The sequence below is a fragment of the Hyalella azteca genome, unplaced genomic scaffold (genome assembly GCF_000764305.2).
Source record: "Hyalella azteca isolate HAZT.00-mixed unplaced genomic scaffold, Hazt_2.0.2 contig4670, whole genome shotgun sequence".
Classification (NCBI taxonomy): domain Eukaryota; kingdom Metazoa; phylum Arthropoda; class Malacostraca; order Amphipoda; family Hyalellidae; genus Hyalella; species Hyalella azteca.
This window is the reverse complement of record NW_025934881.1, coordinates 180,280-206,774: the sequence shown is the minus strand read 5'-3', so window position 1 is coordinate 206,774 and position 26,495 is coordinate 180,280. Positions and strand designations below refer to the sequence as shown.

Sequence of the window (26,495 nt, the reverse complement as noted above, 5' to 3'; positions counted from 1 at the left end):
TGGCTTTGTTTAATCCAGTCTTTTGAATTAAGCGGCGTTAAGATAATGGATTCTCTGCGCCTTCATAACCGTATTGGTAATCACTTTATTTTAGCGGGAATTCGCCTCAGCTTGTGACGCCGAGTTGCAGTAATGTGTTTGTTTTAATTTATTTAAAGACTCGTGCTTTTAATAATCGATATGGTGATGTTCATCTTGACTTTCGGTGCGAGATAGCTAAATAGCTGAAGCGCTAGTAAACATTTGGCCACTAAACTAACTAATCGATGACTTTGAATGAAAAAATAACTTTTATCAGCGACTTTCTTATTATTGAAACTTTTTACAATTTTGTGTTCAAATGATACTTTTCAAAGCCCGAGCGTATTCGATTCTCAGTGAAGATTGTAGTTTATATATCTAGTGGCGATATATTCGAAGACATGTCTTTTATTTTGTGCATTTGAAAATGTTTTCTATCTCGTGCATCTAAAAATGTTCGTAGACATTGCTTTTCTGTTGAACTTGAAAAATTGTACGGTATTTGTTGGTAAAACGGAGAAAAGGTATTTTGTTTATCTTTTTAACGATCCCAAACAGATGTGCTCTTACTTGTGATTTTGAATACGTACTACTAGAAATGAACCGATAAATTTGAGTCGTTGGAATACTGCGGATTGACGGTAAATACAGATACTTATTCAGATATGTTCACACGTATATTACGGTGTGAGAATGGGTTGTACGTCACGCAAATATTTTCGCTCGGTTTTTGTATGAAATGTTTAGATTTAGCCCGTACCTCGGTGTAAAATTCTCGGTGAAATTTTAGTCATGATGTGCGTTCGGCCTGATGACTCGACCAACTCAGCGACTGTCGAATGTAAGAAAATATTGGTCCTTCAACTACCAAATTGGATCGGTCAGAAGACAGAAACCCGGGGCAAGATGGCATGCGTAAATTGTAACGAAAGCGGAGTAAGCTTGAAGGAAACCGCGATCAGGTGCCGACCACATGCCGAGTGCAGTGGTGCGAGCGACACCACTCTCGGACAAGAGTGGCATCCATCGCAGCTCTCGGACAAGAGTGGCTGCGATCGCTGTACAATTAATTATTTGTCGACGCCATTGAAGCGAACATTCGAGAAGCAACAATACCTTCCTTAAGTCGCAGGCGGCTTGCAGACGGGGCTGATGACGCGAGGTGCTTGCAGCTGAGTTGGAGCCAGCGATTCGATGTACCTATACCAAATCATCGCCAAATTCCCGCATTCAGGTCCGAATGTTCACAATATCGGGTCCTTAGTCACATGGGCCAAAACACCGTGTCTTCATGAGTACCTGATCTGCGGTCTCGTTCTTGAGCTTCACGTTAGGCAGAAACAATCAGGTGCGTTCAGATACAGAATCTTTAAACAGAGCATACATTCACGACCATCTGACGTGTTACAGGTACACGTCCAGTCGTCTTTTGAAAGCCTTCAGGGTAAATTTTCCAACCCAGCTCAACCTCGAAGCCAGTGAACAGCCTCGGTTTGTATAGATGTACTGAGGCATGAGTTACTCATGATCAAATTGATGCAGTTACTACAGCTTCGCGGTGTTGTTGAATGAAATGAGAATTTCTCAAAACTTTTATTTCAATAAATACTTGGAAATTTCGATTTAGATTCAAGATACTATAACTTTCAATCAGAGGAAACTATTTATCAGGGTCATTCTTTTCCTCTTATTCGAAATACATTTGAAGTATTTCAATTTTTTGTATTTAAATCAGATAAAATGCAACCACAAAATACGACTCGTGATTCACGTCACAAGTTGTCGTGCGTTGCGATGAAAGTTTAATTACTTTAATCGCACGAACCTTCACAAGCAAAGCCGATACATTATTAGGAATAAAAATGTGCAGTGATATTAAGTAAAACGATTTAAAACCGGACTCTCTCAACGAACACGAGATGGCAACCAATGCGCAATGATCCCTCTCAATGCATGCATGTTTGAATCGATGGCTACAATTTATTCCCAACTTCAACTTTATTCCCAAATAGACAAAATAAATACGAGGTTGACGTGCATCGGTAAAGAATATAAACACAGCATACATTTAAGCACATCTGGTATCTGTCAAAAATAAGGGCAGAAATATTAAAGGCAGGGTGCTATTCACAATAATATTCCTCGAAATTTTATTGTGCTGCAAGTTTTCTATAAGAAAGCTGGTTTGGAAAATTAAGTTTAATGCGAACCAAATCGATCTGAATTTGAAAATAAATCGATTATGTGTGTAAGGAGCATATTGCAGAAGAAATACGATGTATGATTTATCAAGTCCTCCGTCCCAGACGAAAGGAACGCCACTGTGTCAAACTTACACATGTTAGTGTAAAAAAATTCTGGTTACTTGCACTAGCCTTGTTACTAATTAGTCCCCCTAGTCTCCAATACTAAATAAAGGTGCAAATTTGCATGACCACGAACAGAACCAAATCAGAAACAAGGTTACCACAGTTTAAGATGAAAAAATTGCAAGTAAGCATCAACATAAATTTCGCGCATGAAAAGCTATCGATCATTTTGATTCGCTCGTCTTGCTCTTGTTTAGTCTAATTTCAGTAGATTCTTTGTAACTTTTAAATACCCTAATGATGTGTTAGCATTAATTTCCGAGTTCACAATCAACTGAGGTGCGTTTCAGTGAAGTTAATATCTAATAAATGAATGGGGGAATAAAGTTCACTCAGGGAATATTAGAAATAATAAAAATAACTCACTTTATCCTAGTTTTCATAATTATGCAAAGCAACAAATAATATAAAAATAAGACTGCGTACTTATAAACGATAAACTTCACTTTTAAACATGAAAAATATGAAAGGAACAATAGTTATAGGTAAACTTTCATAGAAAAGAGAGGAACCACAACGTATTTTCGATTCACCTGCATAAGCAACAGCTGCTTGTGCAGCACTTGAACAACAAAGCTTAGATTTATCAAGTCTTCGCCTCAGACGTTCGAGTTTGAGCCTCCTGCATTCGGCGGAGAACGGGTGAACATCGAGGCCATCTGAAAAAACGTATTCATGAGAGGACATTGCCAAGCTGAACTTAAACAAATTAAAAGTTCCATTTCATGCATCGGTAACATGTAAAGACGATAATCTGCAGTTCAAGGAAGTATTTTATTACTGAAACGGAGTCAGATGTTATTGTTACATCAACCTAGGCTCAAATTATTGGAAACGAGGGCAAAGTAGAGTCAGTGCAGTTAATATCTTTACTGATGTGGGATACTAGATATTTTGTCTCAGTCTATACAAAACACCTCAAGACGGCTAGGTTTCTCGATGCGCTACGTAACGTAAGTAAACACATAAGAAGGAGAGATTTACAACACCGCATAAATATCAATAAACTGATATCGTTTAAACATCTTGAACAGTAAACTTCACCAGTAAATTTAATACCTCGCCAATATTCCCGTATTCCATACTTAAAAATGCCTCCCTGCAGGAATTTCTGACGAATTTTATGTGTCAAAAAATGTTAGCTTACCATCAACTTACGACTATTCCATCCTAATCTTGTGACCCTCGAAATGAAGTCACAAATGCATTGTTCCCCACTAAGGAAATATCTAGAGATCGCATGCCTCGTGGTTCGTAAGAGATGATTCTTGAACATCAGCTACTGAATCTTAAACAATCATGTACTCCCGAACATGATCATTGTAGATCATCTTCCTTTAGTGGCTGTAGCTTTAGTAACCATTCCTCCAGATAACCATAACTTTCACGGCGGTTAAATGTACCCACAGTCTTCAAGATTCTCATGCAGCACTTTTTCAATAGGATTCACTTTCCTGGTCGTTTAGTCACCCCGTGTCATGTACACTCCTGACATCCAATGTCGATGAGAAACGGTCGTTAATTTGCTCTGTTAACTACATAATTTTGTACTGGGAACGTTTTCTTGTTATGTACAATTATATATTTAATTTGTATCTAAGACCGATATTAATGGTAATTTTGACAAATTGGCCGGTATTCGGTCATATTTCAGGTGTACCATCAGTTCTGCGGTACAATGAATTTACCTAATTAATAATTAACCTAACCTATTCCTAATTAAAATTAGGTCCTAATTATTAACCAAGCTAATCATTATGAAAGTTAATACCATCGTTGGCGGTTATTAACCAATATAGGCTGAGTTGCAGCGGTTATAGTCAATATATCCATCAACAAATGGTTAAATGATCATGAAGTTTTGATAGGCTCACATTAGCCAGCATCTGCTGCCGCATGAGACTGGACGCCATGGTTAAATGATCATCAAGAAATGGTTAAATGATCATGAAGTTTTGACAGGCTCACATTAGCCAGCATCTGCTGCCGCATGAGACTGGACGCCATGTTCTTGACGGAGTCGGTGACGGAGGTCTCGCTGCCGCCCGCCTTGCACCTCACGAAGCCCCACAAGTTGCTGCAGTTCAGCGAGAGCGCGATGCAGTCCAGCACCTGATGCGTGGGTGAGCACAGTCAGCAAAACATGGGTAATTTGCACCCCAGTGTCTATACTTTCAAAAAAAGTTAAGAGATCGTAAGTTCATCAGCCAATCATTGACGGCCTTTCAAGCAAAATCTACCAATCATAGACAAGAAAATAAAGCGTAAGTGCTTACGTTCACTTAGCGAGTTTTGAAAGTATGGCCCCAGTACAGGAAAACAAATTAACACTGTGTGATAACAACTGATGACAACACGACATCAGAATATATATGTAATGGAATATTCTTTGAAGCTAAGAGGTAATACAATAACATTGTTCAAGTAGTGTGACTTGGTGCTTATAAAAACATTTAAGACTTGAAATGCATAAACAAGTTTACTTAATCAAGTCGAATCGAGTCCCAGCTAACAGGTAACACGAACTAGAGGACAATCAGAAAAAAATATCAGCAGGAATGAAAAATATTCGGCATTTCTTCCTTATCTTCTAATGTCATTAATGAACCAAAATTACTCCACGGAATGGTTTCCTAAAGCTGTTAAGGTAGTGGACTCACAAACCAGCGGATCTTGAGAGTGACGACAGCCACTAAGAGCATGACCCCCCACAGCACCGGGAACACCACCAGCGCCGTCCAAAATATTCTGGCTTCTGTACTGGACACGCGTCCCTGCGAACCGCTCTGCACCATCACAAACATACCACTGTGGCTACCTCATCTCTGACCTCAGTTATGAACTTATTATTGCAGCAAATAGAGTGGAACACTGACGAAAATACAAGGTTCTATTTAGTGAGAAAGCTTGCAATACTGAGACAAATACAGTAATATTTTTATTGAGAAAGCATGCAGCACTACAATGAATACAAAGTTTAATTTATTGATAGAGCATGCAATAAAAGGGCATGAAAAAGATAAATTTACTGAGCATGCATGCCTCAATAGGACATATACAAAGATAAATTGGTGTAGTTAGGCAGGAGTTCTTCATTCATGCAGGTTTGATTGAAGACCAGAGCCTACTTTTGTTAATTAAAAATAATGCTCTGGTCTTCAATCAAACCTGCATAAAAGATAAATTGATGAATCATAATAAAATACTGGACAAAACACTGAAGTGCAGTTATTATTCAGAGTCAGCATTTAACAGTGGGATGGAATCAGTGTTGCTAAAAATGCAACACGTTTGTGGTTAATCTTTCGAGGAGAAAATCGTGAAAGAACTAGTTGCTGAATATAAAATTTTTATACTTAGCATTGAAAAAAATTAAAGCTTGCATAAATTAAGGTATACACAGCTATTTAGTTAGATTTATGGTAGGAAAGAAGACTTGTGAGGTATAAGTGGTTTAAATTGGTCTATTTTTCTATCCATTTAATTTCTGATGATGAGAAATCTATAAAAAGTTGGAATTATGCTCATTCAACTAATTATCAGAATTATAGACAAATTGCTAAATTGGCAACTCTAAACCTATATCAAACTTTAATATAGATTAAATAAAGTAGGTAAAGATATGCAGAAAAAGCCATGGGAATGCATCAGACTTGCACCAATTTGAGGATCTGCAAGTTAATAAATCTTGAAGAAGGTTGCTCAGGAAAATGAAGTACATAAAACGGATAATTTCTTTCATTCCTGGCATTAATATTTATTTTATCACTCATGAGCAATGTCCTAAAAAAAGTCACATAGAGTTCAACACATGTGATAAAAAAATCAATGAATCAGAGAGTCACTGCGGGTCAAGGGCCTATATACATAATTTATCGATCCAGATATAATGATATAAAAGTCATACTTATTAATTAATTGGGTAGCATAACAAACAACGTTGCCCGGTGTTCTGGGCCCATACTTTCAAAGAAAGTTAAGAGATCGTAAGTTAATCAGCCAATCATTGACGGCCTTTCAAGCAAAATCCACCAATCACAGACAAGAAAATAGAGCGTAAGTACTTACGTTCATTGACGGCCTTTCAAGCAAAATCCACCAATCACAGACAAGAAAATAGAGCGTAAGTACTTACGTTCACTTAGCGAGTTTTGAAAGAATGGGTCAAGAACCACAAAATTTTACTATGCCAACACTGAATGCAACCTCATTATCTAGGAGCCACTCTTTTAATTGCTCAGTTCATTTAGAACTTCATGAAAAAAATTATATCAAACTAAATAATGTAGGTAGTTTATTTGCTATCAAATTAACTTAAATTCAAGAGTTATAAAATCGGAGCAGCAAAACCATCTATTCGAATTAAAAATATTACCGGTATTCATTTTTTTTTGAGAAAATCTAAATGAGAGCCAATATGAAATTAACACCATCACTATCAAATAATCATTGCATTATTAAAATAAGGAATCTTTCAAAACTAAAAATCGCTAACACATTGAATTTAAGCTGGATGACATGAAATCAATCATTCAAAATTAATTCAAGCAGGCAGTAATACTGACTACAAAGAGAAAAAAGATGAAGAAATACAGAAGAGAAGCAATCACGTCAACAACAATAATTGAGGTAATCAATTGTGCCTTCAAAAGGAAACACATTCGTAGCAAATCTTCATCTACATTCATTGCATTTCTTCAAATTAAAGAAAATTTATTTATGCAGAGGTTTTTTGTAATAAACAGCATTGTAAAAAAGCCCCCAGCACTAAGTCTTCCTTGAAAGGACAACTTTTTCAGGTAAGATGACAACATGAGAAACTTCTTTTCCTACACATCAAGTGTGCTCAGAACTCAGAATACTTGAAGCTTATCTGCGCTCTGCATCACGCTCAATAATTAAGTAATTTAAACCAATAAATTTTACCATTTTATTTAGTGTCCATTAACATTGGGTCCTGATTGCCAATTAAAATGTGAGAAAGATGAAAGAAGAGTGTACTTTTTATCAGGTTATGTTCCCTAAAGTTCTTGTTTGTACTCAAATCCTGCCCAGCTTACCTTGCGGGCCTCAAAAACCCAATGACTTTGTCCCTTCTCATCAATAAAATTCCACCATCTCAGGCCAACCAGAATGCGACCTAAAAAAAATGACAACATAAATGCCAACACTTTGTTCATTTTCTATGTGTATCAGCATATTATGAGATGAAGTCACAAAAAAATAGTGAACAAATAAATCTTCCAGCAAGTTTTATAGCAAGGTAAACATAAAGTGATGATTCATGGTAAAAAACATTGACTGAAATTAATAATTTATACCAAAATATCACCATAATTTTGATCAAGATGAAATATTCAAATCTTCTTACTTTAGAATTTCAATTTTATATAATACATAGTATTACATGAAAAATAGTGTATTTCAGCAAGAACTTACATAAGACACAGGATCCAAACTGTGATCTAAAGTAACAGTAAATATAGGTAAATAAACACATTATCACAAATTCGGCCTAGTTCAACAAAAAATTGTTAATTGAAAATTTTAGTGACAAATTACATAGGGTCATGAGATTGATTCAAGGTACAGTTTTTGGTTATCACTGGCAGTTTGCAATATACACTGAATACATTTCACTTAAAATAAAATGTATTGCATGCTATCTTTACCAAAACATAGCAAGAACTCTCCTGCCTTGCCATTTTGCTTTTTTTTCAACTACATTTCAACTCCATCAAAAGATAAATTTCTGTAGTATTTCTATTTGTGGACAATTTCAGGGTATTTTTTAATAGAATAACTTGATTAGTAATGTGTAATCTATCTATTTTCAATAATATAAAGAACCAATCTAAAAAAAGAAACAAAGGGTAAATTCATGCAAGTAAAGCATGTGTGTATCATACCTGTAATATTCTTGACAGTCCAAAAATCTATGGAGAGCAGCAGAATGGTGGTGACAAAACTTCCTATGAAGCTGACATCAAACCAGCCACACAGCATATACACAACCAGAGCGGCACTGCGGAAGCCTACATGGAACAGCACCACCATGGGATGTCTGGAATATATACGTATTTAATAACCAATGCTGGTATCTCACAACAATGAATATGACATTGAGGGTGTGATCTAACAAGTGAAGAAGTCCTTCATCATGATAATATATTAGAACAAAGAAAAACGAGCAAGTTTCATGAGATAAATCTATCTATACACAAAGGAATATAATAGTTACATTTAAAGCTTAATTTCGAATATAATATTTGATTGAGGTAAACATTTTATGTATTTTTATTTGAAAAATATCAGAAAAAAAGTCACAAAATTGAATGAATTTGACCAGAAACATTTAGAGGAATAATAGATTTGAAAAAAAATGTTTTTGTGATGAATAAAATATAATACACATTAAAATTAATTTTAGTTCAAATTGAAAATAGGTACATTAAAATTTAGATAGCAAGGCTTTATCTACTTCCTGAAAAATTATCCTTGCTTGCCTTAACAATTTCCCTTATTATTTCAACTTTATGGATGAATTTATTTTAAATGAAGAAATGCATGATTTATTAACTTGTTCATTTTCTCATATTTTAGCTGCATAAGCTGTTACACAGCTGTTTCTGCAATATAAAAATCCTGTAGCAGCGCACTTGAATAAAATAATTTTTTTACAAAGGGGATGAAATAAAATGGTTTATTCAAAAAAAAAAAAACAAGGATTTCTTTAATGGGATGGAATAGATTATTGGTAATGGAGGTGGATTGTTGTTTTTCTACATTTTATTTTAAAAATTCTAGGCAAGTGATAGCAATTTTGGTGCATGAAGAAGGAAAACAATTAAATAAATGAACTCCTTTACAATCAATGCCACTCACATGATACTTATCATTTCTCACTGAACCATACTGTTAACAGGGCATTCAACAGATATGACATCTAATATTTGACTACGTTGCAGCCACAAACTTTGCTACTCAGTGGAACCACAGTGTTCAGCCAAAAACCTTTTTTAATTCTAATTCCTAATTAGCAAGCTATTGGTTCATCAGAGGGACCTACAAATAAAACTTATTTCAATCTAATCTTATTAATAATGACCAAATATCTAGAAAATTATTCTAGATTGGCAGACTCAGCCAGCTGGCTCATAAACAAAGAAGCAAACACAACATTTGAAGGAAGTATTCATGAGAGGCACAAGTTCACAACTGTTTTCTTCCAAATCAGTTATCTGCTGAGAATTTTAGAATCTAAAGCAAATAAAATGCAGTGATATTTAGTACCTATCTCAGAAAACAAAAATTTTAAACATATANATCACTTACTTGAAGCGTCCTTTGGGCTCATCCTCTTCACCAAATTCTAAGACATCATCACTCTCCAGAAGTGGGACCTGAGGAAAATTTGATTGTTAGAACATTATTGACAATAAATAATAGCTTATTTTTCTTAAATATTATGAAAAAATTAATTACTCACAAATACATAAACAAAAGTAGTACAAATGTGTTCCCATTTCAAATAGTGGTGAAGGTAACAAGTGGTTGTTGCTACAGATAAATTGAGAAGCACAAATACTATGTGTACAAGTTCATCAGAAGGTTGGAATGTAAAAATATTATTAAATGGCAGTGATGTGTGTAAACATTTTTACCAAAATTTCCAGCTTGCAACATTAAAATATATAGCTAAATAAATTGTTATACAGTAATCTCAATCTGTACATGTAATCTCAATTATAATCCAATCTTAACACATGAACAGATCAATCAATCATTGACAATAAAAGTAGGTACTCATATGTTTACCATCAAAAGGAGAACTTGTAGCAGAGTCAAATGAATGAGAGCTTATTCAACTGTAGCCAAGGGTTGTTGCTGCTGCAGTGTTCTGGATGCTGATGTCCAATGAGAGTGTTTGTGGTGTAGTTCTCCCAGATGCATATGTGCCATTAACTTAGGTGCATTTTCTACATCTAGTTACTCTCTTTCTATGCATTACTTCAGTTTGTTCTGAATTTTTGTTCAGTTTGTTCTGTTTAACAGAAATTATGTTCTATTTTAATGTAACTGAGACCAAGGAGATTGAATTTGGAGCAAGACTATTTCAGAGGAGAAGTTTTTTGGTTAAAAAGAGGATTAGCATGGAAGTTACTCTAAAATTGCTCTTTGATGCAGCATTTGCTACTGTAAACTTGGTGTAACCTTGATCATTTCCTATTAACAATTTGATTTAATGTGTGCCACGGGCTCTAATTTGCTACATTAATGCATGCAGTGTTACCTTTTTGGTCTGGCCCAACAATCTAGGTGTCATTGACACATTTATTATTCTTGGCATCATTGCTGGCCTCTGTGCCTATCTTTGCGATTTAACGCTTAAAACTTATCTTGTTACCCTTAAGTTGGGCTGGCCAGTATTTCATTTCTTTGTACTTGCACCTATTAACAATTTACCCCTGAAAGGCTTTCATGCCACTTGTATAATCAGCCACAGCCAGCAGCATTAATTTAGGAAGTTAGTAAGTTGAATTAACTTGAATATATTATTGCCTAATTAAATGGAAATTAACTTGGATCTTATTCAGAACTTTAATATGCCCAATTCAATCTCATACTTGTAAATAAAATCCACTCCTTTATCACAGTATAACTCTGGATTCCGGAATACCTCAGTATACCTGTCACCAACTCTCGCTATGTACGTTAATCGTTGTGCGTCAACGGGTGCCGTGCATCAACGGGTGCCAGCTATTCATTGTCAGTCCTCAATTTAATTGTTTGAAAAGGTTAGCCTGGGAATGCATCCACTTTCTTATCTTGTGCTGCTTAATCGGAAATAGTAAATATAATTGCTTGAATTGTTGAACTTAGTTTTAGATCAATTTTGCTTCTAGATTAATTTAGAACCGCCCAGTATTTTTTGGAATGAGATAGGCAAATTTTGTCAATCACATTTTGAAGCCAACATCTGTGTGCAACTTTTATGTAAGTAAAATTTTTTAATACAGCAAATATTTTTTTGCTCCAGACCTAACTAAAGGTACTTTTCCAAAATCACACTTTTCACAATTTTTTTCAGCAATTTTTAAGAGATAGTAAATGTATAATTTCTTAACTAGCTTGATACATAATTGATAGTGAAAATTTTGGAGTTTACACCACCATTTTCAGTTTTGCAATATTTTTATTAATTTAGCAGTTTAGCTGCTACAACATTTCTACAAAATGTAGGACGTGCATGACAATTTACCCCACCCATCCCTTATTACCCCGTTTGACAGTACTTCATATCTATTTGTTAACCAAAGTACAGGCCGCAAGTTTCCAAATATATAAAAAGTTCCTTATGTCAGAGCTGCGAGATTTCAGAAAAAAAGTAAGAAAATTCCAATCCTGTAATGTAGCACAGATAGTATCAAAGCAGAGACTTTTTTAACTTTATACCAAATTTGTTCTCGAGTCATATACCTAACAGACCTAACTTGACTAGTAAAATACGGTATTGTAAATACCAGCTACAGCCTCCAGTATTATCATATGTAATAAATTTATTTACATCTTGAGTAGGGTAAACGCGGTATATTCCGACACTTTAAGGACGCATCGAGAAATGAAAAACTATAAAAAAACGTATGCATTACGCCCACTGTGCAGAGAGTGAACGAAGATTTAAAGACCTACGGCAACGCATTATCGGCAAAATTTTCGCCTTCAGAAGATTTTGCCGACACATTTAGATTGAAATTCTTGCATTTAATATATTTCTCAGTCTTCAGCCAACTATTTAGAAAAAAAGTNCGAATTTCATGTGTCAAAAAATGTTAGCTTACCATCAACTTACGACTATTCCATCCTAATCTTGTGACCCTCGAAATGAAGTCACAAATGCATTGTTCCCCACTAAGGAAATATCTAGAGATCGCATGCCTCGTGGTTCGTAAGAGATGATTCTTGAACATCAGCTACTGAATCTTAAACAATCATGTACTCCCGAACATGATCATTGTAGATCATCTTCCTTTAGTGGCTGTAGCTTTAGTAACCATTCCTCCAGATAACCATAACTTTCACGGCGGTTAAATGTACCCACAGTCTTCAAGATTCTCATGCAGCACTTTTTCAATAGGATTCACTTTCCTGGTCGATTAGTCACCCCGTGTCATGTACACTCCTGACATCCAATGTGGTATGTCGATGAGACACGGTCGTTAATTGGCTGTGTTAACTACATAATTTTGTACTGCGAACGTTTTCTTGTTACAATTACACATTTAATTTGTATATAAGATGTATAAGATTCTAATGGTAATTTTGACCGATTGGCCGGTGTTCGGTCATATTTCAGGTGTACCCTTAGTTCTTCGGTTCAGTTGTGAGATTATCTGGATTAAATAATGAATTGTTCATAATAATGGCCACTAGAATGAATTTACCTAATTATTAATTAACCTTGTTAACCTTTAAATAATCATTAACCAACCTAACCAATATAAAAGTAAAGACCATCGTTGGCGGTTATTAACCAATATAGGCTGAGTTGCAGCGGTTCTAGTCAATATATCTATCAAGAAATGGTTAAATGATCATCAAGAAATGGTTAAATGATCATTACTATTACTACAATTCTAAACTTACGTTTATTTTGCAGTTAACAGTTTCATTGTCGCCCTTATATTAGCTAGAATCTTCCTGCCAATTTACAATTCTAGAGTCCTTGCCGTCCACTCGATGCAAACAATGGCGTCCACCGTCCGATTAGATGGTGCCTTGGTGTCTTTTGGGCAGAATAATGGCGTCCTCGACCTATGTTGTGCCATACTCTACAGACTGGGGTATGGCCGTAGTCACTAGTCACACAATTTAGTCAGTTAGCTATTCATGACCAACCACGTCCACCAAAGTCCAAAATCACACAAATTTCTTTTAATCACTTCTCACTCATGTCTCTTTCATTTACTTTTTTCTTTCATTTACTAGAACACACAGCTGAACGTTTTCTCGTAAACCTGACATTGAAGTTTCGAATATTAAATTTCACACCATCACACATGCCTTCCTGCCTTCATTCATTCATTCATTCTCTATCTCTATGGCGAGCACCATAGTGCATTTTTTTCGTAAAAAAAAAAAAAGTACGTACCAAATGTCAAATGTAACATCATTATGTCAATTAGAATTTAATATTATACTTACATTTGCAGCCATTGTATATAATTTACTCTAAAATTATCTGCTTAGGTCAGAAACTTATGAGAAAATTCTTATGATCATCTTTTATTGTGCTTTTGCTCTCGGACTAATCGCACCAAAACAAATGTAAGCTTTGAAATTCTTGCTTACGACGCTGAAGGCTGAACCACGTCAACCTGCGGACCAACAAAATTCGTAACGCTATCCATCTTCATAGAATTTGTGTAAGCCAAACCGGAAATTTAAACGGAAATTACTTGCCATCTGTAACCAATAGCACATATTATACCCATAGTTGAACTAGTATATAGTTTAACCATGATTATACCTATTTCGGAGATCACTATATCTCAAATTTACCTTCTACTGCTCGTGGATAGTAAAAACTAGATCTATACAACTAATGCAGAAGTAAGAATAATTGTAATTTTTCATTATTTCTGCATCGACTTTTATCCGACATTTTATTATTCTCAGCAGGGTATGGTGCGCAGCTGAACCTTCACAATCCCTAGAGCGTCTTTAGCAAAATATTCAGCGATTAATGATACTGACAATATTCCTTAACTCTGAACTTTGTGGTTAGAAATTATTATTGTATTATAATATATATAATAATAAATAATAATTATAATAATAATATAGCGGTTTCAGCGTTTATTAAGCCGTAAGCCTGTCGCGGATTCTATACAATGCAGAACATACACAGCATGTCGCGGGCTTCAACTCGCAACTCACTGCTTCAACTTTTCTTTGCTTAGCCGTTCGGCCTCCTTGCCGATTCTGACCAGAAACTGGCACACAGAACTGGGATCGAACCCGCACCTCTCAGCTTCAATCTTGGTAATCTGAACTTAAACCACTGGGCCACCATGACCAGTGGTTCTAGGATTGATTGGCGTGTTCTCCTGTCTTGACCTCATTTGTGTGCCAACAGACTCACAGTTACTGTGGCTGCTGCTACACCAAATGCCGATTAGTGCATTTTCGTTGCGATCAAATTTTGTAGGCGGCCACTGCAGGGTTAAGAGTTTCACTGTTTATGCTGGTTGGGAGTACTGGAGGTACAACACGTATGGATTTGATGTATAATAGCGTCCTTTGATGTACCGAATTTGGTGTATATGTTGCACTTGCGTGGTTGGTGGACCGGTCTATTGATTTGATGGTAGAGAGAAAGTCTGTGTTGCTGAACGGTAAGCATTCGGCGTGAAGATGTCGCTCAGTTCGTCAGTTGTGTTGTGGCAATCCGTTATTGTTCTCGGAGCGGCGTTTTGAACCGTTTGGAGGCGGGTGATATTGGAAGAGGAGTGTCCTATATATAGCATTAGTAAATCTAACAATTTGTAGGCATTTCTTTCAAATAAAGGAGAGTGTATTACTTACTAAGTGGCTCACTGAATTGACCGAAGACCCATTAGCGAAATAATATTCGGAGTAAGTCATTTCATGGAAGATTGTCATTTACACGACTCGTCAAGGCGCGTAAGAATCTTGATGGTTTTCATGAGAACCATATCTCAATGGCCTGCCGTGACTATGCATCTATGGGTTACATCGAACATTGCATCAATCAATGCAAACCAGGTTCTGGGTAACAGCAAACAGGTTCTGCAGTGGTCTTATCCTACAAATTATGCAGTTTGTTGTAACACGCAAGGAAGTCAAATCAATTAATGCTATTAGCATAGAAATGTCGGTTTAATGGAAATCCGGGTATATCTTTATTCTTAAATTCGCCACGGTTGTTAGCAGGAGCATTAAATTTTCATTTTTTCAAATGTTATCCTACGTCAACTACGTGACGGGATCAAAGCCAGTTAATAATTTACCCACTTGTCTACTTCTTCAAATCTGGCCACCAGACATCCAGAGACAAACAGTTGCGCAAAAACTCAATTTCGGATGATGGGTCTAAAGAAATGGTTGGAGGTTAAATATTCCGACGACTGGTGTTGACACGTTAGCTGTATTTAGATGTCGCGTAGAACAGAAAGAAATCAAGACAGGGATTCAAGACAAATTGAGCGATCAAAGTGACATATTAATGCGATCTTTGTTAAGTACATAGAACAGTAGGACATAAGTGGGCATAGATGGTCCCTTGGAACGGAATTATACAAACTTTAAAGGAGGTAAACTAAAAAACATGGTTGCCGAAATAACTGCAGAGCAGAATGCAACGGACTTCAGAACAAAATCTCCGTACAATATGAAAATTATTGTGACTGGCGGGGCTAAACAATATAAGACACACAATGCCAGATACTTGATAAACTTTGGCAATATTAGAATTTAATGCATTATTGGTACAACGGAAGGTGAGAACTTTTGCGGTAAATTTCGCACTAAACAATAATAACTTATGCTATAGTAGAGATCAAAACTGCACACTCTTGCGCATAAACAACAACTTCTAAATTTCAAACACCTCTCAAAACAGGCAGCGTAAACGCCAGCCAATCTGCAGCAGAATACAACAAACGACGTGCGAGATTCCGGCCATGCTAGGGCCCATCATGCGGTGCTGACTCTCCTCTTCAGCCAACAAAGAGGATGAAACGTAAGGCGACCAATTATTAGTCTTGTCAATTGAAAGGAGTTATTGGAAATTCCCATATTATTGGTCGAGAATTACTTCAAGATGCGTTCACGAATGAGATAAATGTGCAACACCCACCATTAGTGAGAAGATGAATTATGAAGCGACGGATAGTGAAGCAAGCCCGTCCAGTGGATATCCGTTGCGGCAGCCTCGCTCCACAGAGGATTACTAAGGAAGCAATGGACAGATTCTTCTTTGTTGCTCTAATCAAGCGAGGGAGAATAAACCACGTGACAAATAAGGAACAGAAACAAGAGAAAAAATGGAGGTGATGGCTTCTTCTATCCGCTTTTGAATAGCAGGATGGCCACCTGGCCAAGGTAGAAGTAGATGAAATGTTTGGTTTCATGCGTCACGTAGCTGCCGAAGTTGCGACCGACAATGCAGTGCCACGTGGGGTTGTACTTCTTGTCGAACTCCTTCTTGATAAACGCCGCGATGTCCTGATCAGAAAAAATAACGTAAACTGAAGAAATACAAAGACACACATTGAAGACTTCTATAAAAATTAAAGATGACTACATACCTTACTTCAGAGATGACCTTATTGTAAATGCCATGTTATAATATTTGTTTGGTCCTAAATAGTGATTCATCGGCAGTTATAACGTGTAAGTTTGATTGGTCTGCAAATACAGTACATGGATGCAGCAATTAGAAACGCATTCAACTAATTTAATATCTATTATTGCATGCATTCCCCGCAATTTAATCTGAATAAATTGTTTTCCAGACTAAAAAATTTTCCACAAAAAAGAGTCGCTCAGAAATTAGAGTAACCTTGACACTTTGGCTTATGGAAATTTTACTCTTAACTGCATAAGTCAAAACTCTGAATCATTACAAGTTCAAGCTCATAGATCACGCATGCCCTGTAATGTACATTGTACAATACACGAAGTAAATTGTATATCAATATTGAAGTAATTCCTGCAGCACTACACAATTGACTATGATAAAGACTAGGTACCTTTTCTATGTTGAATTTTTCAATAGCCTGTGTGGCACAGTCCACAGCATCCTGCTGCATCTCTTCTGACATGTCAGCATTCTTCACCACAGCCTTGCGGTCTGTCATCCTGCAAACAAACATCAATGATTACATTCTAAAATATTCGCAATGTTTCAATGCATAATCTTGTTGTTTGAAACAGACTTCAAAATTACAACACATCATAGGGATAGATGAACAACACACAACAATCACAGGCAAGTCTGTCATTTTATAGCTAACATAGAAACTTGAGACCACTTTTTCAGGCCTCCGTATCATTATATTGAGAACATAAAATGTGATTTTTAAAATGAATATTATGCATGTGATGACATGGAACAAAATAATTTTCATTGGAGGCATATGAATTTGGCTTCCAGTTCAAGTGTTATATGATGGCTTAATTGTGTAGTAGAAACTCTATAACATGGCTAATCCATTGAAAATGATAGTATGCATTTTGAACACAAAAAGTATCTCCTGAAATCAATAAAAAATGCTTTTTCTCAAATAATTAGATGGAAAGTCAATTGCAATGTATTTGAAGTACTGATGTGATAAAACATTTCATCAGTACTTTCATTAATGAACTTTCCATCAAGCTTACTCCTGGTTGTAAGAACACTAATTGACAAAAATTGTTTATAGTTAATACCAACTAATGATTACATTCTAAAATATTCTTAACGTTTCAATGCATAATCTTGTTGTTTGAAACAGACTTCAAAATTACAACACATCATAGGGATAGATGAACAACACACAACAATCACAGGCAAGTCTGTCATTTTATAGCTAACATAGAAACTTGAGACCACTTTTTCAGGCCTCCGTATCATTATATTGAGAACATAAAATGTGATTTTTAAAATGAATATTATGCATGTGATGACATGGAACAAAATAATTTTCATTGGAGGCATATGAATTTGGCTTCCAGTTCAAGTGTTATATGATGGCTTAATTGTGTAGTAGAAACTCTATAACATGGCTAATCCATTGAAAATGATAGTATGCATTTTGAACACAAAAAGTATCTCCTGAAATCAATAAAAAATGCTTTTTCTCAAATAATTAGATGGAAAGTCAATTGCAATGTATTTGAAGTACTGATGTGATAAAACATTTCATCAGTACTTTCATTAATGAACTTTCCATCAAGCTTACTCCTGGTTGTAAGAACACTAATTGACAAAAATTGTTTATAGTTAATACCAACGTTGAACTCCACTCCTTACCACCAACAAAATAATATGGACTAGAAAAACTTGTAGGCAAACTTCACTTCAGAGTAAAATAAATTAAATAATAGACAATATTAGCTCTTGTATATATATTTACCAAGACTTGTTGCATGAATATAAATAAAACATTTCAAGATATGGTGATTCTAAGTCATAGACTGAATTCAGTTCAAACAAAACACTAGGGACAAAGGAACAAGTTCTAATGGTTGAACTATAAGGCCAAGCAAAGAATATAATACCATCTTCCATTCCTCATCAATTCTTACTGTTAAAATCGTAATAGATTATTTAATATTCATATCTCATTTTATCTGCAATAGCATTCCAATTGTCATTTGAAGGCCTACAAAATCCCTTAGCACAGGCATTTACTCATACAGAACATTCTCATTGTATCTGAAACGTTTACAAGTGCAGAGGAAGACATTAATCAAGTTTCAAACAGTTTTGAAGGAATCTTGGGAATATTTATCACACAGATACAATTTCACACAAATTCCAAAGGGTTCACATATAAAGTCAACAGAAGTGAAATACAAATACAAACACATCAGTTTATGTAGTTAAGTCCAAGATCTACACAGCGGGAGTGACAAGAAGAGCCTGTAAAAACACACACACACACACACACAGATGACTGCTGCTGCAGCAGATATTTAATGCACAGCTGAGTTAGCAGCTAATGCCTCAGCAGGACAATCATTTGTCTAGGCAAGTTTAAACAATTTTTTCACAATGACTCTTAATCCATTTAAATGAATACAACTTCTAATTGCTTTTAATTTGCAGATGGAGGACATCAGTTCAACAAGAATTAATGATTATTTGATAATATAAGATTTTATATATACTTGATTTGAACACTGAACAACATCACTGAACTTGATGAATATACTGAAGATTACACTTGATTCAACAACCTAGTATTCAACAATACTTTATTTTAAACCATCTTGTTGATACCTTCCATTTTGCATGATACATTCCCAGATTGTGATATATTCCCATCAAACGTGTGATGATGCCTTGAAATATGACTAGTCTAGGAAAATGGAAAAATAAATGGAATTGCAAGCAAATAGAAAAAATGTAACCTAAGGATGGAATCAAGCAGGAGCAACTGGAAGGAAGTTAGTCAATTAAAGCCACAGAGAATTGGTCTTGAGGGGAGGTGAGGGCAGGTGAGAACTGCAGCTCAGTTGCCCTACCTGGCAAAGAGGGACGGGCAGCAGGGCATCTACATCTACACTGCCAAGCTGTAAGAAGCACCATCAGTTAGTGAGTGCCAGTCCACAGTCAAGTCAAAACTTTAATTTGGAAAGAAGTAATAATTACTTAAATAGATGATGCTTCAGAAGTGAATCAGCTTCCATTCATTGAGTCAAGAGTTTTCATGAAAATACTTGAACTAATCATGGTTCAAGAATTATGAAGTGCTAACAGAATTACAGAAATGAAATTGTAGTATTCTCACACTCTTCCTCATAATGTATGGTTACACCATCCAGGATGTTTAGTTATGAGTAAATTCAATGTTTTTCAGATCTTGGCAAGATTTACAGAGCTAGATAACCATTTTGGTTTCTATTGAAATTGAACTAATTCATGTTTCATGGCTAACAATAGATGTCAATATCAATATTCATCAGTCTCATTTGAAAGTTGGTCATGTAAGTCATCTGCAAATTTGTTTTGTGAAAAAATAACGTAACAGAAGTATTGAATTAAATAAGCAGCATGGAAGAATTTGAAATGAGCAAAACAAACTAAATACAATAATACATCAAAAGGCACTTTCAAAGATTTAGTAGTAGAAATTGTCAAATTTCAACTTAACTAATAAATTTAAAATTAAACTGAAAGTGTACAACTTTAAATTTGGTGACTCAGATAGCACACTCATCAGTCACCATAGCTACTGTGAACTTCCTGAATAGATCTTCCCATAGAGAAAGCATAACTGCATAAGTGATGCAAGGGAAGCCACTTTAAAAGGATTGAAACAAATCTTCATAAAAGACAGATCTGTTACATAATATCAATACTATCAGAAGCAGAGATGATTTAAATAGTAGTGACAGATACATGAAGAGAAAATATCCTTTGATTGAAAAAAGCTGACAACTCAGATAGCAGGAAAACCAAGCTTCCTAAGACTTGTGCGCATTACACAAAAAATTTATAATGAATTTGCTATTAAAATCTCACGTTTGGTTGCTACATGATAAGCAAATAAAAATGAAGCAAGCACACATGATTTATGACACAAATAATATAATCATCAGCAAATGGTTCACAATCCATGTGAGAGAAACATGACAGCCAATAATGTGCCACATGCAAGGTGAAGCTAGAAGAGTACATCAACACCTGAACAAATATAATCAATTATTAGATTTAAAATATTACATAGAACAAATATCAATACTTGATGACAGCTGTAGTAGGTATAACTCTCTACTACTTAATCTCACCCAACATTGAAACAACCAAGCAAAGAACAGAACTGACGTCAAATTTGGTGTATGTACATGAAAGAAACTGGCACAAGAAACTTGAGCATGTCCCACAACACAAATTAAAATAAAATTTACAACAAACCTCTAATTTTATTAAATGTTTTACACAGTGTTAGCCTATAAAAACCCTACTGGTGGCAGGCCTTGCACTAGTTAAACAGTACTTACAGACACAGTAGTGAACCTAAATGTTAGTAAACTACCCTAAAAATTTCAAGCCCTTTGCGTTTGTTCCTGATTAAGACTATTATTGTCAAATATTGTGCAACTGCAAGGCGTGGGCGGTGGGAGTACCGACAAGTCAAATTAAAAAAAATAGGCTACTATACCTAGTCTAGCACAAGACAGTGAGTGCTCCAACGAATCCAACTTTTTTATTCATGTAAGTTAATGAAATAAATAAGGATAATTGTAGTGATCTAGCACACTTCTCACCTGTTTTAATTATTTGGAAGGTACAGTAGCTTAGCGTTAGTAGTTACAAACACGATGCAACTTTCCCGCAGACAGTGGGACGAAGTATGAGCCGGCCAAGACTGCCGAACTGTCATCTGGCGGTAGAATCTGGCAGTAGCATCTGGCAGCTCAATCTGGCCGAATCTTCTGGTAATATTTGTTTATTTCATAATAATTAAAATAAACAGGATCAAATAAAGCAACTTTTAATTAGGATGTGCTCAACATTACCAAAAAGCCAAATAAATCCACACGAATATAATTTTTATATATATTGGAAATATAGTTAACTGAAATAAATATCAAGTTAAATAAAATAATCTAGTACCTATGTTAAATGCAAACTATGAAAATATATAATATTTGTCTCTTATTTGACGTTATATCATCGATTATACCGACAGTTCTGCGTGCAAGGTTGCGCTAATCCGATCAATGACAAACCAGTTCATGAGTTCTGAGAAACTAATATGGTTTCACTTACTATAAATATTTTGAATTACCAATCGTTTTAGAGAAGCATTGTTGAATCATAACTAACAAATCTACATACGAAGAAATTCCAAGCGTATGAATTCAGACCGCATCAACACTTAAGTGACGAATTTCTATTGCAGGATTTCCACGCATAATGTAAATCAAGTCGTAACCGATCAGGAGCCAGTGAAAAATAGAGGTATTTATTGACATTACGCCCATGCTAGCATCGACAGAATTTTTTATTCGCCCTAATAGAATTTACCCTAATCGTTTCGAAGTAAAGGTTATTTACTATGCAGTTCCGTTCAAATGTTTTTTCTTTTGCCATTGAATTAAATGTACGTATATTAATGAAAAAAAATATTTATTTTTGCCTATATATCTCCCTCTATTTTTTTCATAGCCTTAGTGTGCCACTACATGGAATACAATTATACAATATCATTGTTGGAATACTATATTTAATTAATAGATCAAGTGACATATTGTCGCAAAACAGAGCAAATGTCTGGGGTACGCACAGAAAATGTTACTGTCACGAAAGAATACGTTTTAAACGTTCTTAATATTATGTGACTGTGTTACTTAAGAACTCNTTCTTTTTATGATATCTCATAGTCAAATCATACGCATTTAAATAATGGTGAAGGGGTGTAATTAAAGAGATAAAGGCAAAGTTCATGGGCATGACTAAAAACTGTAAAGTCGTTTCTTTCACAGGTAATACAATAAATACTTAAAAATTCAGCATTGGCTACAGAGAAAAGTTGCAGATGTAGGAGAAAATTACATGAAACTAACTATCTGCGTATCAAATCGCAGCAATAGAATAGAAGTGCAACAAAATCAAATGATTTAAAGTTTCCAACTCTTTATACATCACAATAATCTTCTCAGATGTTCGAAACATAATTAAAGTTTCCAACTCTTTATACATCACAATAATCTTCTCAGATGTTCGAAACATAATAAATAAATAAATGAAGAAAGATTTGAAAAGTATAAGTATGATTTGAATTAACAAAATTCTGATTTACATATATAAAAAAGGAGAAGCGGCTCAAGTAGATAAGGTACCGAATTGCTTTTACTCAAAGTACATGCCTCAAGTTTACTGCAGAGCTCGGCAGTCGGCAGTGTAACGCAAAAAATAAACAATTATCAATCACTATCGCACCATCAATTAATCGACAAAGAAACTTACTAAAAAACATGCGAAAGACGAATAAAAAATTAATTTTACTGATATCAATTCAAAGAGTAAATTGCATTGATCATCTGTAATCAGTTCAGACCTGTTCCAGTTGAAGAAAAAGATGCGTGTCTGGAAGTAGTTTTCATTATTTGAAAATTTTATGTTATGATTGAGAGAAGCAACAATATTTCAAATATTTAAATTTTACTGTAAATACCACACGATTCACTACAGTTACTCTAGCCGCCAAGCAGAATAAGCATATATGTATGGATATGAACTGTTGATAAATTTTTCAAAAAATCCAAAATGTTTAATGACATTTTATCTTTCGCCGAGAACCAGACACCCGTGATTAATTTTATAAATACGGCACCGAACAGACTATTCCAATACATATTATAACTGATAAAATGCATAACATAATAGCCTCAAGTAACGCATTTATATTTCAATTCAAATAACAAATTCACAAATTTTGTTGACCTAAGACTTGACCTAAGCATAAACTGCCATTTTCCTCACATTCGTCTCCATTTCGTAGCGTTGACCCAACCGCGAGAGGCTGATGATGTCCCAAGATAAACGTAATCTCTTCAATTCAGACAAAATGTCTTCCACTTTGCTTGGAAATCCCGAGTGGAAAGAAAAGTCATCTTCAAACACGAGTACCTGGCAAGTATTAGATAAATGTATAAATTATCCAGCCACCGAAATGACACTGATGTTAAATTTGAAACTATATAGGTCGTCAGTCACTGTAAGGTTCAACAGATATTCAATAACCACTAAATTTTTAACTTTGAAATTGATATTCGATACTGATTGCTTTCATTCAAATTATCACAAGTTTCACACTAGAAAGAGTCAATAAGTCCTACAAAAAATTTCACCTGAAAACATCAAAATCGCTCCATTCTATCACTAAATCACTACATAAATTTAAAAATAATAAATTAAGAGTAAGTTCGGTTCACAGAGCAATCAAAGCGATAAAATGTAAGGCGATGAAAACGGAAGCAAAAATGTTTTATGAATCTGAACTACGGTAGCGTAGTATCGGCTCTATGAACACAAAACGCAGCTCTGTTCAATCAAAATCGAGTAATATCGACTTACTTTTTTTTAATCCGAGTCTCGAAAATTGATCCTGATAAAACATGACCACTATGATGTTGACAGTTCTCTATATTCAGGGTAGCAAAAAAACTATAATGAAAATTTTATAAAGTGTGCGTAAATTTTTAAAAAGAGTGCGCCAACATGCTCCGTCGAACATCACGTCACCGAAATAAACTCACAAAACTCAAACTTGTACTAAGAGAAAATGATAGGTCACACTTTCGAATCACCAATTACCTTGGACAAATTCCTTGAAACGACATCTTCCCAGATTTGATGATGGCTCATGAAGCACCCGATTTCGCCTTTGGTTAACTCAGAATCATCGAATGTATTACGGTAGCCTTCTGCTGCTTTAATATTGCGTTCAATAAGATAAGAATCTTCTAGTTGCCTGCCGTCCACTGCAGGTATTCGCTTTACGGGTCCGAGTCGGAGGATACGAAACTTGAACTCCATAGATTTCCTCCTCTCTGGGCGACGATCAAGATTAATGTAATATATTTCATCGATGTTGAGCTTGTGGAAGTCTCGTTCAGTTTTACCATAGCCGATGGCAGTATCAGACTGCCAAGAGCTCCTAGGGTTCACAGCCTTCACAAGCATGTCCTCGACTTCACGCACAAACATTTCATCCGTCTGTCCTGATGTATACGGTAGCAGAACGCCGTAATTTTCCATGTTACAAACGATCATATCGATGCCTGCATTTTCAGCAGACACAGCAAAGCTAACTAGATCATCTAAAATCTTGCCTCCTTTGCCAGTGTGTCCAAGCTTTAGGTAATCAAACGTCAATTTCTCAACAAAAGATTTTCTCATGTTAATTAGTAAGCAGGAATGAACGAGAGCCACTTTTGTGCACAGCTTCACGTTCCTATAGCCTAATTCCATTTCATTGTCGCTCGTGAGATTCAACTCGTCAAATTTCCATGTATCTCGCCACAAATCTTTGCTCAACTTTGGCCATATGTTGCCTTCGTATTCGCTCGTGGAAAATCGGACAAGTGGTCCAACAATCGTTTTATTCTGTGATATTAGATGATCAATAAGATTCGAGTATGTGATGATCACATCGGCATCCAACAATAAGACATAGTCTACATTATTATCTTTGGCATAGGTCATGGCATCTTCCTTGAGTTTTATAACGTGTTTGTAGGACTGTATAGAATACATTCTAGGATTGTCATCGCCACGGAACTTGCGTTTTGTCTGATCAAGAGCCACATCAGTTTTGTTGTACTCATGAGCAACATGATGAAGCCAGTCCTGCAGGATATCTATAGAGCGATCATGGCAGTGATCTGCGCGAATGTAGAGGATAATGCGCCTCTTTGAATATTGTAGAGCGTGAATGTGACTCAGTACATATGGAAGAACTGGAGCCTTGTTGCGCACCAGCAACACCAGTTGTACCAATGGATGTTCGTCTCTGAATGGTGCATCTTCCATGATATTTTCGACATCCAACCAACATAATTGAGTCAGTAACCACCATGTTATGTGAGCCATCATTACGCAAACAATCATTTGGTTAATCAATTTTAGTTTCCATTTAGAAAAGCAAGACTTGACCTTCATGGCAACCTCTCATCATTTTCTGTTGTTACGTATTTGAGATGTAGGTATCCCAGCAGCATTGCTCAGTTATGCTCACTGTCCAGTGTATAAGATACTCTCAGTCAGACATAATTGAGGACTGATGTCAAATCATTGTTTATCAGACCCTTCGCATGAACCAAAATTTCTTAAAACTGCTGAATTCCGCGTTAACTAAGTCCTTAGGCTGTCAAGATAGAAAACGATAAATAAAATCAGTCCATGACACTGCACATTAGTATGATTAGGTCACCCGAAGTTGCACCGTGCAGTAGTGGCAAGTGCTAGTTTCTACCCAGGATTTTCTTGTGATTGGGTAGTTAACTATCTCACACAAGGGATTTGTATGAACACTAATGAAATTTTAAAATTTTCTGGGTCACTGTCGTTATAATAGTATTATGGTTGTGTTGTTCACTAGAGGATTTTCTCTATGGTTCAGAAAAAAATATTGTAGCCTACACCTTAACCTGGCTAATACTGCAGCTAACCGAATAAAATACATTCCAACTCCAGCTAGTGAAACTGAAATATGACATTTATGAAGTACATTTATTACGTCTCAGTATAATTGGACTATTCTCTTGTTTTTGTTAACCTTACAAGAATGAAATTAAGAAGATGTACGGGTTACTCTCAGAACGAAACATTCGAATGGCAAACGCAATCTTATCTTTGCGAGC

General features: G+C 35.5%; 3 protein-coding genes across 5 annotated transcripts; all 3 read right to left on the bottom strand.

Moving 5' to 3' along the window:
• Positions 1-1,601: 1,601 nt before the first annotated feature.
• LOC108677104 (uncharacterized Golgi apparatus membrane protein-like protein CG5021) lies at positions 1,602-13,800 on the bottom strand. Of its 2 annotated transcripts, none has more exons than XM_018165255.2 (7): positions 13,596-13,800; positions 9,726-9,793; positions 8,300-8,454; positions 7,451-7,530; positions 5,051-5,176; positions 4,359-4,502; positions 1,602-3,049 (listed from the first exon to the last, which is right to left on the bottom strand). In XM_018165255.2, the coding sequence occupies exons 1-7, from the start codon at positions 13,605-13,607 to the stop codon at positions 2,990-2,992; spliced, it is 645 nt and encodes a 214-aa protein (XP_018020744.1). In that variant the 5' UTR covers positions 13,608-13,800; the 3' UTR covers positions 1,602-2,989. The 2 variants fall into 2 exon arrangements, with proteins under 2 accessions (XP_018020744.1, XP_018020745.1); XM_018165256.2 differs by having other exon boundaries at positions 5,051-5,164.
• Positions 13,801-15,542: 1,742 nt separating this feature from the next.
• LOC108677106 (dynein light chain 2, cytoplasmic) lies at positions 15,543-21,496 on the bottom strand. Of its 2 annotated transcripts, XM_018165257.2 has the most exons (4): positions 21,393-21,496; positions 19,647-19,694; positions 17,168-17,276; positions 15,543-16,640 (listed from the first exon to the last, which is right to left on the bottom strand). In XM_018165257.2, the coding sequence occupies exons 2-4, from the start codon at positions 19,673-19,675 to the stop codon at positions 16,479-16,481; spliced, it is 300 nt and encodes a 99-aa protein (XP_018020746.1). In that variant the 5' UTR covers positions 19,676-19,694; positions 21,393-21,496; the 3' UTR covers positions 15,543-16,478. The 2 variants fall into 2 exon arrangements, with proteins under 2 accessions (XP_018020746.1, XP_018020747.1); XM_018165258.2 differs by lacking the exon at positions 19,647-19,694 and having other exon boundaries at positions 21,393-21,494.
• Positions 21,497-23,525: 2,029 nt separating this feature from the next.
• LOC108677101 (glycosyltransferase 25 family member-like) lies at positions 23,526-26,495 on the bottom strand. The gene is made up of 2 exons (XM_018165251.2): positions 24,448-26,495; positions 23,526-23,760 (listed from the first exon to the last, which is right to left on the bottom strand). Exons 1-2 carry the CDS (start codon positions 25,792-25,794, stop codon positions 23,587-23,589), a joined length of 1,521 nt encoding a protein of 506 aa, XP_018020740.1. The 5' UTR covers positions 25,795-26,495; the 3' UTR covers positions 23,526-23,586.